At 42.0% G+C, this 15,663-nt stretch overlaps 1 protein-coding gene across 3 annotated transcripts in view; it reads right to left on the bottom strand.

Annotated features, from left to right (window-relative positions):
* PPP2R3A (protein phosphatase 2 regulatory subunit B''alpha) overlaps positions 1–15,663 on the bottom strand; it is a 1,213,285-nt gene that overhangs the window by 71,273 nt on the left and 1,126,349 nt on the right. For all 3 annotated transcript variants that reach the window (XM_086943861.1, XM_086943862.1, XM_086943863.1), the window contains one exon: positions 643–729. In XM_086943861.1, the coding sequence (XP_086799987.1) occupies positions 643–729 (87 nt within the window). The remainder of the gene's footprint in view (positions 1–642; positions 730–15,663) is intronic.

Below are 15,663 nucleotides of genomic sequence, written 5' to 3'. Positions count from 1 at the left end.
TTCTTGCTACAAATGATGCAGTCATATTAAGGTGTCTTATCTCGCTGGAGATGATTCTCATGTCTAGAGATGAACGACTGCTTCTGTAGCTTGACAGTCCCATACCTCAGAAAAACATGGACAACCCCAATTAATCTAAAACTAGTCTAAGGTGTAGTCTTGGTCCTAGGACATTATAGTTTCAGAAAGGCATCACAAGTACCCTCGAAACCAAGACTTTATACTTCAAAGCAAAACAACTTACAACGTCTGTACCCATCACTGGAAGGCAGGCGTGTTCCAAAGCATATTATCTACAGCTACACGTGCTACAAACATAAAGTTACACATTTCTTCTTACGAAAGAGTTAGGATGGGGCCAGTTACATAACAAAGGAAATGGCTATTATGCACTGCATGATGGGGTGTAAGAATTAGAACTGAAACTTATATAGTTATTTCACTGTAAATGTTGTCTCTCCATTAAAAACTAAATGTAGAATTGCACTTTTTTTTAGAAGTATAGTGACAAAACAGTATGATAATATAATATTTGTTAACATTGGGCAGGTTCCTAATTGTAAAGCTAGGAAGTCTAAATGTCAAAATAAACATTTACCACCACCTATAACTAAATAAAAAATAGAACATGACGGACCTTACCTGTAAGAAGTTGCTTCTTCTTAACTCTGTTAGGGTAATTCTGCCAGACCACGACCTGTTGACTGTGTAGAATATTCTTTGAATAACCTACATCAAATAATGAAATAAGACATCAGAATCTTTAGTGCTGTGCTGGTTTTGATTTATATATTTTATCTTTGCAATAACCAATCCTTGATGATGTACTCAGTGGGTGTCCTGAGTCAGGGCTAATCCAAAGCAGTAAGGCTTACTTTCATGGCAGTCAAGAGAGGGTGCCAGAGACATGAGATGGGGGTGCCGGAATGGGAGTGGTTGCTCTTTGTGGTCCGCTAGCCTATCTAATTTCTAGAAATAGCTCTGAACTGTAAAAGCTATGAAGCAAGAGTTTGAGTTTGAGTTTAAAATATTTCTTAAGCGCACGTACACCTAGCGGTTTCATGGCGCTGATTGAACTGAACCCCTGAAGCTTCAAAGATGGGAGGATGGAAAGAGGGGGTTTAGGAGGAAATAGCCTGAGTGAAAAGGAAAGTCTTCAATGCCTTACGAAAAAGTGAGTATTGAGGACAGGATCTCAGGTGAGCCGGGAGGGAGTTCCAAAAAGTGGGGGCGAGTGTGGAAAATTTGGATCCGCCCCACTTTTTGTGTTTGAAACGGGGAACTAGGAGCAGTTGTTGGGTGGAGGAACGCAACTCCCTGGGGGTAAATTTCAGAAGTGATAAAGGCAGGTGCTGAGCCAGAACGAGCGTTAAAGATGATACATCCTAGTTTAAACTGGGCTCGTTCACGGATGGGGAGCCAGTGAAGTGTCTTGAGGAGGGGAGTGAAGTGGTGAGACTTGGATAGGTTAAAAAACCAGGCGGGCCGCCTGGTTTAGTACTAATTGGAGGCGTCGCAAGCTGTATGCGGGCATGCCACAATAAAGGGCATTACCGTAGTCCAGACGAGAGATCACCATTGCAAGACTAGCATCAAAAGCCCTCACATTAGCTCAACAGAATAAATAGGGCCACTAGCTTTTTGTTCTTCTACGGCAACTGCATCTTCCGTATAGTTACGGATTCATGACACTTGCCACACAGTTCACTGGCTGAGCACTATTAGCTGGTTTCATCAAATATTGTATATATGGCTAAAACATCAAACGTTCCTAAAAAGAACGTCACTTTTGACCCCATGCAGTGACAAGCCCTTTGTAAAGGTTAACTAACTTCCGTTCAGTTGCTAATTGATGTATTCAGGTAATTAACCACTATTATTTAAGTGATTTAGGCATGTATTCAGCCCTCCGCCGTTGGTGACCGATTGCTGTTCAGGGTCCAGTAACAACCTGAACGCTTCTGGTAGAGTGAAAATACAAACAATACCCGTCACATAATTAACACGTTTAGCCAGCATTACAAGAGATGTTGTGAAGTGCTATGTGTGACACCAGCACGTGGAGGCAGGCACAGGCCAGAAAACACAAAATGTAGGAAGAGGTAAGGGCGATTTCCCAGCATGCGTCAGAGGTGTGCAGCTCGGACCAAGCCAGGTCAGACTATGAATCCCGCTAGGGGACTGTTTGTTGACGAACAAGGATTGAAATAAAAATTTCGGTAGTATGCTTCTTGTTAAAGACACATTCAAAAGGCATGAGTTTTTCTACCCCAGGCCTGCCCTTTGGTAGCCCTTGCAAGCCCTATAAGGGTTCACTAAAAACAGCAGCAAGAGAAGAGAGTAAATAGCCCACAAGAAGGCCAAATGCCTCTGTACCTACCACTGTTGGCCTCCACATTCGCTCCTTAGCAGAAAAAACAAGCATTTACAATGCAACAGTCTAGCCTTTGCAAAAGTTAGAGCTATTGGCATTGTAAATTACAACGTTTTTATTTATGTGTTAGTTTTGAAAACAGATAAATAAATGGCATTGTCATTTACAATGGCAATAGCTTAATCTCTCGCAAATGCCACACGCAAACACACAGACCCACACACAAACACACAGCCCCACACACACACAGAGCCCCACACACATGCAGAGCCCCACACACACACACACACAGAGCGCCACACACACAAACACACACACACAGAGCCCCCCCACACACACACAGAGCCCCACACACACAGAGCCACACACACACACACAGAGCCACACACACACAGGAAGACTCGTGGCTAAATAAAATGTAGCTCTCCTACGCTCAACACAGACCTACCTCATTCCCTAAAAAAAAGTATTTCGCAGGCCGAGACCTAAAAACACTAAAACATCTAACTTCACAAAAAGTGACATATTTATTATACAGTAATAACATTGTCTGAAGCATTATGCTGTTGCGTGCTTATCTAGGATCCTGATCGATACTGTGACCTTATGCCCCTATTCGGCTATAAATGCATTTATTCCCTATATTGGCATAACCGTTCAAATGCGATATTCAGAAAGTCATCTCTGGCCTCACACGAACAGAGCCACATTCCAGAATAGTTTTCTCTGCCACTTCCTATGCAACCAATTAGTGCAATGACAGAGCAGAAGTCACTATCTGATATTCCTAGATTAACACTCCGAGTTCTTCAACAAGATAAAAACTCAGCAAACCTGGAAATCCCCGCTTGCTGTGTTTTGATTAGTAATGGAACTCTAATGAGCAACTGATAGCTATCACTTCCTAGTGACATCTTTAATTGACGTCTTATGTCCAGCAAACTTGCGTCAAACCAGGCACCTGTCAGGTATAAATATTACCAACGTTGCCTTAAGCAATTGCTGTTGTCTCGTTGCTGTTGGTGAAGCTAGCACCCTGTTGCTGCAGCCTGCTGCCCGTCGCCTGAAGCTGCTGATACCATTATCGCTGCTAAAGCGCGAACGATGGTGTGGTGTAACTAGGAGCTGAACAGCCGTCCATCTGCGGAGAGCCCAGCAGAAGCCAAGCTGCCCGCGGACGCTGTCCCCCCTCCTTCTCCTCCTCGACGCGCTGAAGAGAGACGCTGTCTTTCTCCTGCAGAGAAATCCAGCGCCAGCGTTTCTAGTCTGCCCTCGCGGGTGACTGGGATACCGAGTTTTCCCTGAAGGAGATACCAGACCTCCATCATTCTATTCAGAGGTATGGTGTTGACTAAACCCTTAGTGAGAATTCTTGAAGCAAACCTTGGCAAAACCAACTTAAACTGAAGCTACTTACTTACTCCCCTCCCAAGTATTAGGCTTAGGTCAGGTACACTGGGGTAGGCGTAGTTAGAAGCACCAGTTGAGTATTTTAGCCTAATGTATATATGAATGTATATATGTTTTATTACTTTTAAACCATTGTATGGCTAAGAAACCATATCAATGCTTTTACAGTATTATCTTGCAATACTTATCTTACTGTACGTACTTTTTATAATAACAAGTCTTGCAATTGTGGCAATACATTTCTCTTGTACGAGAAGAAAGACTGTTCAATAAATGTTAACCCTTTATTGACAAACGCCCGTCTCTCTAGTCTCTACATATCGCGAAAGTAAACTGTACTAACCTGACTGAGTGAAATATATGTCTATTGTTTCACACGACCCTAGAGATTGACTCTTAATCTGAGGAGCAAAGTTGTCATGTTGCACGGTTGTTGGAAAGCTGAATCCCTTCTTGTCTGTGCCAAGGAAGCTGATCACTTCCTATGCAGAGAAGAAAGTTTCCAGTGACCTCTGAGCTAGTTGGTAACACACCCAATTAAGTTTAGCATAGTCAGTGGAGGCCTGGAAGATCCGCACTTCTACGTCGATACTACTGTTTATGTTATTCCAATGCGCAGGGCCTAGTGGGAAACTAGGAACTACACTACATGGCGCCCAACGTTTGGTAAGGCGATAAACTAACGCAAGACGTTAGAGTAACTCAGTCGTGCATTTTTCACACAGACCCCTTTCTCCCGTAAATACTCCAATAGACGTCTGGAGTGGGTGAAAGGTTAAAATCCGCCCGAACTCAGTAGGAAGAGATTCCTATGTAAAGCTCTGGTTTATTCAACGTTGAAGGATACAGTGTTCCAAAATATTGTGCACCTAATCTTTGTCTCCTTGGAGACCAACACTGCAAACCTGCATTTAAAAAATGTCAGACTTAGAAAACGGAACCACTGGGGGCGCAGTAAATGCGACTCAGCAGGGTCCCGAACACACTGACCCGGGTGCAATTATCATCCCGGTCCATTTAAGAAAATCTATAACTTTAAAACTTATAGAGAACGGACTGACACCACAAGGTGGTACAGTAATTTTCGTGATAGAGGCTCACGAATATCGGCAGACAGAGGTATTCTATTCATGGATAAACTTTCCAGCGGCAAACGCTACAACAAAAGAGTTTCACTATTACAAAATAGAGGAACCTCCGGAAGAGTACGCTCCTTTCGAGGAGACTGAAATCCCACTAAAATTCCAAGAGCACCTGCTCTGGTTTAATGGCGCCCTAAAACACAATGATCACATTACCAGGCTCGGTCCACTAGGTAGACCAGGAGCAACGTGGCCGGTTCTAGCCAGCTACACACCACATCCTGACATTGCAAAAATGTCAAAGGAAGAGCTGTTAGTACAGCTAAAAACACTTATAAAAATACATAGGCAATTAGTCCAATATGTAATGCGGACTGCAACAGTCCAGCCAGCTGTTAATGTACCACAGCTGACCCCTCATCAGGGGAACACAAATAAAATCACACCACAGAACATACAGTCATGTCTTGGTAAAACACCCGTAAAACGGGAACAAATTCCTTTCTGGTTAGCACAGAAAATCACTCAAATAGAGGCAGTATTTCCTGATACTACCCCTATAGAGAAACACAGAATCTTGACCATCTGCCTTCCTATGGGAATCGCACCACACGTGGAGGACTGCGACACTTGGGGTACAGTCTTTGCTTCCATTTACACAAAAACACACAGTGTTCTGTCTATGGCGGTAATACCAGAAGTGCTAAAACAGATTCAAATTGAATACGGTCCAGAGCCCGCTTTAAATCTTGGTATGAAATTACTGAAAGACTTCAAGCAGGTCTCGGCTATATTATTAGCCAATATAAAAGGAGAAGCAGCATCTGTGGCGATCCGCCAGAAGTTGAAGGAAACAGATATAAAAGATCGAATTGAGCTTGCCAAAATCATAGAAAAATGCTATGAAGAATTAGGTAGAGACAGCTTGGGTGGAAAACCAGTAAAGCCCCAACTGCTCGAAAATCCTGAAAAATTATTTATTAAAAATAATTCAAACACTCCTAAAAAGAGCTGGGATGGAAATAAACAATCCACTCCCAAAGAAAAAGTTTTCCAGTCCAGAGGAAGGTCTCCTCGACGGAGGGAAAGAACTCCGACTCGAGAACACCAGTCTCCCCAGAGGGAGCCCTCTGAGAAAAGATATAACCTTAGAAATAGAGATAATCTGAAAAAACCTGATAGATATCAAAGTATTGAGACACGTCCCTCTCGATCTTTTCCACAGAAATCGGAAAGAAGAGGACGGTCAGACCCAGGAGAGCACACCAAGTCCAAAGACAAGGAACCTGCTCAGAGTAAAAAATCTCAATTTTCAAAAAAGAAGGTAGCCAGTATTAGAGTAATCAACCATGCCGAGAATACTGAGGACACAGTTGAAAAACGGGGAGTGGGCATTGATAATGTTGGACAGTGCAGCAGAAATCAGTATAGCGCGCAAGATCTTGATGAGTCATCTGGAGACAGTGGACACGAATGAATACATTCAGGTTGAAACTGCCGACACCAGACTTAGCGAGCCCCATAAAATATACGAAATAACATTGCGTATGGAGGGTGATAAGACTAGGAAAATTAGAGGTCTATTTTGGGATAAACTCTCAAAAGGCTATGATATTCTGTTAGCTGAAAAAGATTGGCCCCCAGAGTTTGTCAGGGAGTGCCCACGTGGCGAAGAAGTGATTATGCCTGCCTTCTCGAATCACATTCCGATTCACAAAAAATATACATATGCAAGGAAATGGGCAGTAGCCCAGGCACCGGCATTGTATAAAAATCATGTAGGATGGGATGAGGACTCACCGCCTCACAAAATCCAATTAAAAAGTGAACCAACTGCCCAACGGCAGTATCCCATAAAGCAAGAAGCTAAAAAACAAGTCAGGGAGATTTTAGATCAACTTGAGTACCAGGGGGTGATTGAAACATGCACCTCTCAAATGAACAATCCTTTGTTTCCTGTCTCCAAGCCAGACAATTCATATCGTCTAGTTTTGGACTACAGACATCTTAATACATGTTGTAAAACTTTTGCAGTACAAAACTCGCATAGTGCAGCCCTAATGAATAACATAGTTAGGAAAAAATATAAAACGACATTAGACATATCTAATGGTTTCTTTTGTCAAAACATTGCACCAGAAAGCAGATATTTGACCGCTTTCTCCGCATTTGGGTAGCAGAAAAAATTCTGTCGACTCCCACAGGGGTTCAAGAACAGCCCAGGACTATTCTCAGCTAGGGTAAAAGAGTTACTACAAATCTATGATGATGAGGCATTATCTTACGTAGATGATATCTATCTCACAGACGACGACTTGGATACTCACTTGAAAAGAGTGAACACCATTATACTTGGGTTCGCAGCAGAGGGTTACAAATTCAACTTTAAAAAGTCTCGAATTGCCCATCTGACAGTGCTATTCTTAGGGTACGAATTATCAAGTGAAGGGAAAAGCCTAGCGGACAACTTCTTAGAGAAGTGCGCTGTACTCCAAGCTCCAAAAACGCTGAAGAATTTACAATCCATTCTAGGTTTTCTGAATTTCGGAAGAACATACATTCTAAATTACGCAGAGAGGGTTAAACCTCTCTACGAACTAATTAAACCTGATTTTAAACAAATCAATTGGACTCAAAAACACACAGAAATTTTGAGATCACTGCAAACAGACATGTTAGCAAAAACTAAATTAGATACACGTGACAATACACGCGATCTTGTAATCCGAGTCATCCCAGGAAGATGCAGATTCACGTACCTGACCTCTAATGAGGGGGAAAAGGTACCAATTTCAATTAAATCTCACTTGTACACACAAGCAGAAAAAGCATTCAGTCACACAGAAAGAACTGTGAAAACAGTGCAAATCGCATTAGCAAATGAACGAGAACTAGCACACGGCAAAAGGATTAATATCCTCACAGCGGAATCCGCCTTCGAGGCGCTATTCAGCCCAGTAAACCTGCCTACAGTGTCACTGGATCCGAAATGGATACAGTGTGTAGATTCTCTAGGAGCGGAAGATGTGAAATACTATTTCGCCCCGCAATTCGAAGAACTGAATGATTTAGAGTATGAAGAAGAATATCCTCTGCCAATCGAACTTCTGCCTCTCCCACAATACGCCTGTATAATCTATACAGATGGATTTGTACAGCATTTCAACGTAGAGAGAAAATCCTACGATGCAGCATGTGCGATTATTAAAGGTCGTTGGCTGTGCGGTAAATTCAGACCGAAAGTAACAAAAACTGAATCTGTAAGAAACTGTTCGGTTCAGAGAACTGAAATCAGATGTTTAAAGATGGCGCTCGAAAATGCAGAACGTGAATTCCCGACACTTATAGTGTGCGATTCTCATTTTTGCGTCAACTCTTACAACAATAAATTGCAAAGGTTGATTGAAAACGATTACAAAGATGACACAGGTGCCACAATAAAGCATAAAATGCTCTGGAAACAGAGTTTTATACAAAGAACTACAAAAGACTCACGTGATTCACGCACAGAGTCTTCAACGTGATGGCGTTCACGTTGCAGGGAATTCATTGGCTAATACAGCCACAGCGGAAGCAACTAACCCGGCTTCCGTAGCCACAAAAAAGCGTACAGAAAAATACATAGACGGGGAAACCATGCTGGCAGTAAAAACGACCGTAAAAGGCGACTGTGCAGCACTGCCCGTGAACTATCCACTCAATTATGCATACGTAATCGATGCAAACTCCGTTCCTTTTGCTCGAATCCCTGGAGTGGGGGACAGAGTAATTCCAAACAAGAGCAGGAGGGGCTTCCTCTTACTGGAAGCACACATGGGGTTGGGTCTGAGACATCAAACAATTAAAGATTCTCTGAAAGAATTACAATCAGAGTACTGGTGGCCAGGAATGAGCATAGATATCCAATGTTTTGCTCAAAATTGTGAAAACTGCAACAGAGATCGCAGTAATGAACAGGCCAGTGTAGTTTCAGGTTCCCTGCTAGACAGCATAAGGCGGTCTATCTACGCAATCAAAGAAGAGACGTGCGTCCCATTGTACACAGTTAAGGCTAAACACACTTAAATAATGTAGCCTCCAGCGCTCGGCTGACGCTAGAACTGTTATAAGAAAGATCTGCGAGTCCATATCGGCACATACGCAATTACCACGTTCCATTCTGACCAGGGTCCTGCTTTCAGCTCTCGAGCTTATAGGGAGGCCATGGACAGCATGGGAATTGGGTTGCGGTATTCTTGTCCGTCGCACCCCGAAGGGAATAGTGTGGTTGAAAGAAAAAAACGGGACATAAAGCGATCTATAACAGCGAAGGTATTAGGTTCAGGCGCTGGGTGGGTCAAACATCTAATAAGTGTCCAAACTAGTCTTAATAACTTGCCAAGAAATTCTCTAAAAGGTTTCAGCCCATACGAACTATTGTTCGGAATTAGAATGAACATTCAGGACCTCGATAGTCAGATGTCAGTGGTACAAGAAAAAACAACAGACTTTGACATCAAAGATCGTTTGGCTGTTTTACAGGAACTGAATGAAACAAGAAAATCCATAAGCAACATAAAGTTAAAGCAACAGCCATCTACCACTGACGAGGCACCACAAGCAACAGCCCCAGCAAGGCCTGTCTGGATTCCAAAGATTGGGGATCTAGTCAGAGAAAAGATCGCGGTGAAGAAGGAATTTGGGCCTTCTTACAGAAAAGCAGTACCTGTCTTGGCAGTCAACGGAACAAGATCAGTGGTACTACCGCCCCTTGCTGGTAAAAAGGAGAACAGAGTCGTGTCTATCGACCTGGTAAAACCACAAGCATGTGGCCTATAATCAACAGTAGGCCTAGTGGACTCCCAAGAAACAACAGAATACCCAAACTTGCAACAATCCAAGAGGTTCAAACTGAAAGACTAATCACATTCGATCCGCCTGCAGTGCACAGTGAAGGACTATGCAATAATGCCATGGAACTCGTGCCTCTTGGGACACAGATTGAAACAGTTCGTCAAGAAACACCAGTCTACACTAATGTGGCATCAGAAAGTGCTACCGAGAGACAGATTGAAAGAACAATCCCAACAATTGACAGAACTGCCTCTGGTTATTTCATCAACTTCGACAACTTCTCTGAAGATCAAAACGACCCCGAAGTGATGCCAGAGACAAAAAAGACTTTTAAAGAAAAAGCAACGGAACTCTTTCATCAACTAAAGGAACTCTACCTTATTTCACCTTGGTTAGAGTTCTGGTTCGGTCTAGGTGTATTTTTCCTCCTACTTTGGCTCATCATGGTACTTTGTTTGGGAAAATTCATTGAGGGAAAATATAGTACTATGGACACAGCAAGTCAGAACTTCAGCCTAGTCCTAAAACCACACAGATCATCCCACGTGAAGAAAAGAGAACTGTCAACAGTAAATGTCACAGCAATTCCAATACCTGGTGGGGTAGTATGGGAGAAAACTGACTATGAGATATATGGTCCGGTGGAAATCCTGAAGTATCCTCATCAACTGAAGGTTTCCTTAAGTGACTTTGTAACACCTAGTACATTCTCTGATGATTGGGACTTTAACAGTATTAATGACATGATGTCTGATTTAGTAATGTCAGCTAGATTCACAGATCATGATTATTTACAAGGTTCATCTAGTTATGAGCAATTATTCTGTTACACACATTATGGTGATCATTATTTGCATAAATCTGCACAGCCTAGAAATGTTTTTATGTATAATCAATGGGAACATTGTGCTACACTACCTAAAAGCAGTTCTAAAGCATTTTTTGAGAAATTCAAATACTTCTCAGGGTTTAACACCAGTGATGCAGAAACGTTTTATTACAAACTGTTAGATAAAACAGGAATGAAAACAATGCTGACAAATTCTAAATTGATATATTCAGAAGCATTTTATGACAAAATGATGACATTTGGTTTTGATTATTGGAAAAATAACATTGAAACGAAAACCATTTGGGGTACAAAAGATTGGCAGGTACAAGGCCTTGAAGCACTATTCAGAACCTGCATGATGCCTGAACAAATGATGTTTTTAAATGACACAATACACCAAACATCCTGTCTTGGCCTAGCTAAGATCAAAGACCTTAAAACACCGTCTATTCCAAAGTCAATACCTGAAAATATAACTGCAGATATTGAGTTAGACGTAACACAAATTTTACATTTTAACAGAACACATCCTGATTGGAAAAAGTGGTTAATCTGGCCTACTGACACAAACAGCTGTCAAGATAGATTCCTGAATAAAACACAGGGGTTAAAAATGACCAGACAAGACCCGAGATACTCCCAGAGACAACATCCAGGGATAATAACAACATACAGTGTAGGGAAACTCTGCCTTGAATGGCTAACACCATCCACACTGGCTGAAATTAAGCAACACTTGTCTTTACTAAAAGATGGTGCTGATTTGCGCGATTTCATTCTTGGACCACGCAAACAGCGTCAAAAACGTTTCATAGCGACCAGTATCTATGCTGCTTACAACGAGGCTTGGAAAGTCAAACAAATTGAAACAGCTGAAAAAATACGAGAAATTGATCGTATTAATTTGGAAAAATCACTTTCTGTAGTGGACAATGGGTTAATGACTCTGTCCTCCAGAATATATTCGTTGGACAATATTGTATCCTCTGCCTTTGATGTGATAGATAGAGACTTGCTAATGTTACAACATGGCCAATCTCAATTACGTTCTATTATACAATTAGGCTGGACGCTGCAAAATCTTCGTTCAGGCTATGTGCCTTGGCGTTTAATCAACACAACGTCATTATTTTCCATTTTTAGCCTTACTGATAAACAGATCAGTTTGGCACAGAAAGGAGCAGACTATACAATCCTGAGCATCGGAAAAACTTGAGAGATTACCATTGACAATGTCAGAGAGTCCTGTCATTGAATGGATAATACACGGAATTATCACAATTCCGATAACAACTTTCCGATTTAAAAAGTGCCTTGAGTACATACCTGCTGGCCAGTATGAACAATTGGGTAAAGGATATGTAAGATCAGAATGGAAATTACCATACACATATTCTTGCTAGTGACAGCGACAAAAATGTATTTCTTAGTGGTGAAAACTGTAAACATTCACTAAGCTGTATACTTTTGTGTCAGGGTATTAATTTACACGGAGCATATGATGGAAATTCTAACAACCTTTCATGCCACCAGCTTGTCACACCTGCAACTCAGATAGAGCCCTTCTTTATGCAACTTGCAAACGGGAGTTACATTCTTAGAACGGATCACAGATGTTGTGGCCTTGTGCCAGGGAAAAGTTATCTAGTAAGTGTAACATCCATGGTCAAATGCTGTATGCAGGCATTGTTCCCGAGTGGGCCTGCAGACACAGTGACTCCCATCTGGCCTCGTCTGAATCTCTATTCTATACGAATTGATACTTTAAGCAAAATGAAGTCTGTGCTTTTGCAGACAACAGTGCCCATAACGTCATCAAAAGAGACGTATGATCTTCTGTTTGCAAGGACAGCTACTGAAGTTCATGAACTTTTATCAACAAATTGCCCCGTGCATTTCGTAGAAATGCTTAGCCAACTCCTTAACATGTCTAGTGCCACAAGCATCCCAGGCATATTTAAGACAATTTTTACGGGACTACTAACACCTTTTCAAGCAATTTTGGGAATCGTTCCTAAATTTGTACACTCTGTTTTTGGCGGCATGCCCTTATTTTTGGGACTTGTAGCAGGCATTTTATTTTTGTCCGTCCTGCTTCGTTATGGCAAACCAGGGCTCAGACATAGCTCCCATGGGAATGGAAGAGACAATCCTAGCAATGCGCTACCGGGACAGGATAACTAACGTCCTTGGATTGGCCAGGCTGAGAGATCTAAACATGACCTGGTTCCTTTCATTCAGACCTATATGGCAGAACTGTATCTTACCGGTACTACGATGTATGCTATGCGGAGATGAATGCATGTTGGACATCTGTCTTTCACTTCCATCAGCAGTACCAATGGACGTCGATACTTTGCTCAGTCCAATAACAGCTCACGCATTGTGTTGTCCCCAGCGGCTACCAATCCTGATGACGGCATTCGTTGAGACTCCTGTACTACGACTAGGTGGTAACAGTGGAGCGAGTGACAAAAGCAGCATCACCCAGGTACGACCTTCTGTGAGCATTGCTGATCCCAACTATGATGACAGCAATCATTCTCACACCTGCCAAGTTACAGCACTATCGAATTTGGTTGAACTGTCACCTGATTTTGTAGACCAATTCTTTGAGAGCCTGTCTGATATGATGTTCTCACCCGAACAGAAATAATAACTTTGGAGAAGCTTTCCGACACACAGCGTTCCATGAACTCTGAATTCGGCCTTCAGTTTTGATCAACAAAAACTGCAAAAAGCGTTGGAACTCTATTTCCCCGTTCAAACAATAATTCTTTTGAATTGAACACTTTTTAATATTTACCTTTTTTTTGGCATGAACAATTCTTTGCTTAAAGTAAAAACTATTCTTAGAGAACAGAAGCTCACACTTCTATTTCTAAACACATCTAGAGACATAACAACCTTACATCAGCCTCTAGCACATGTTATTGCAATGCATTTATATGTGATGATTTATCTCGCCCTTCTTCTGTTTCAGAGATATTTCATGTGTAATTCTTTTGCATAATCGTTCATTGATTTCATATGCAATAATTTTTGAATGATTCCTATGCTTCAAAAACGTACAGTACCTATAATTTTCACGTATTACAAATACGCCTATTTCAAATGTATATATGTATTTTGGGGTGGGCAATGTTACACATGCATCTTATTGCTCTAGTTTTAGTAATTTGATGGACATGAACCCGTGGAGTGGATGTTGCGTGCTTATCTAGGATCCTGATCGATACTGTGACCTTATGCCCCTATTCGGCTATAAATCCATTTATTCCCTATATTGGCATAACCGTTCAAGTGCGATATTCAGAAAGTCATCTCTGGCCTGACACGAACAGAGCCACATTCCAGAATAGTTTTCTCTGCCACTTCCTTTGCAACCAATTAGTGCAATGACAGAGCAGAAGTCACTATCTGATATTCCTAGATTAACACTCCGAGTTCTTCAACAAGATAAAAACTCAGCAAACCTGGAAATCCCCGCTTGCTGTGTTTTGATTCGTAATGGAACTCTAATGAGCAACTGATAGCTATCACTTCCTAGTGACATCTTTAATTTACGTCTTATGTCCAGCAAACATGCGTCAAACCAGGCACCTGTCAGGTATAAATATTACCAACGTTGCCTTAAGCAATTGCTGTTGTCTCGTTGCTGTTGGTGAAGCTAGCACCCTGTTGCTGCAGCCTGCTGCCCGTCGCCTGAAGCTGCTGATACCATTATCGCTGCTAAAGCGCGAACGATGGTGTGGTGTAACTAGGAGCTGAACAGCCGTCCCTCTTCGAAGAGCCCAGCAGAAGCCAAGCTGCCCGCGGACGCTGTCCCCCCTCCTTCTCCTCCTCGACGCGCTGAAGAGAGACGCTGTCTTTCTCCTGCAGAGAAATCCAGCGCCAGCGTTTCTAGTCTGCCCTCGCGGGTGACTGGGATACCGAGTTTCCCCTGAAGGAGATACCAGACCTCCATCATTCTATTCAGAGGTATGGTGTTGACTAAACCCTTAGTGAGAATTCTTGAAGCAAACCTTGGCAAAACCAACTTAAACTGAAGCTACTTACTTACTCCCCTCCCAAGTATTAGGCTCAGGTCAGGTACACTGGGGTAGGCGTAGTTAGAAGCACCAGTTGAGTATTTTAGCCTAATGTATATATGAATGTATATATGTTTTATTACTTTTAAACCATTGTATGGCTAAGAAACCATATCAATGCTTTTACAGTATTATCTTGCAATACTTATCTTACTGTACGTACTTTTTATAATAACAAGTCTTGCAATTGTGGCAATACATTTCTCTTGTACGAGAAGAAAGACTGTTCAATAAATGTTAACCCTTTATTGACAAACGCCCGTCTCTCTAGTCTCTACATATCGTGAAAGTAAACTGCACTAACCTGACTGAGTGAAATATATGTCTATTGTTTCACACGACCCTAGAGATTGACTCTTAATCTGAGGAGCAAAGTTGTCATGTTGCACGGTTGTTGGAAAGCTGAATCCCTTCTTGTCTGTGCCAAGGAAGCTGATCACTTCCTATGCAGAGAAGAAAGTTTCCAGTGACCTCTGAGCTAGTTGGTAACACACCCAATTAAGTTTAGCATAGTCAGTGGAGGCCTGGAAGATCCGCACTTCTACGTCAATACTACTGTTTATGTTATTCCAATGCGCAGGGCCTAGTGGGAAACTAGGAACTACACTACAATGCTAAGATAGTTTCCATTGACCTAAACAAAACATTTGTTATTTGAATATGTTAGGGCTGCAGGATCAGTAACAGATTTCAGAACTTGAAAAAAACATGATGATTTATGCAGATCCGAGTGATTTAAAGAATTGGATGCCAGTTTAACGCGTCCGTCAAAGTAACGGCGGTGTTGCAGTGACTGGGGGTACCTAAAAGAAAAACATACGTTGGCCCCTGAGAACTACGCTGACGATTCAAACACTTTTACGAATTACGTTACCCGCACATTACGTATTGACTGGCATGCAAAACTCTAAAATATCCAGTACCGCGGATTCAACCTGGGTGCAGCGTGTCTACTCGTTAGTGCGGATGCAGAAAATCAGGTCAGTGTGTTTCTAGCTGTATAGATCACATTTTATGCAAATCACCCCGTTGGTTACATGT

The sequence above is a fragment of the Lissotriton vulgaris genome, chromosome 11, assembly GCF_964263255.1.
Source record: "Lissotriton vulgaris chromosome 11, aLisVul1.2, whole genome shotgun sequence".
Taxonomy (NCBI): domain Eukaryota; kingdom Metazoa; phylum Chordata; class Amphibia; order Caudata; family Salamandridae; genus Lissotriton; species Lissotriton vulgaris.
The sequence above is the reverse complement of the archived record's forward strand: the minus strand, read 5'-3'. Positions and strand labels throughout refer to the sequence as shown.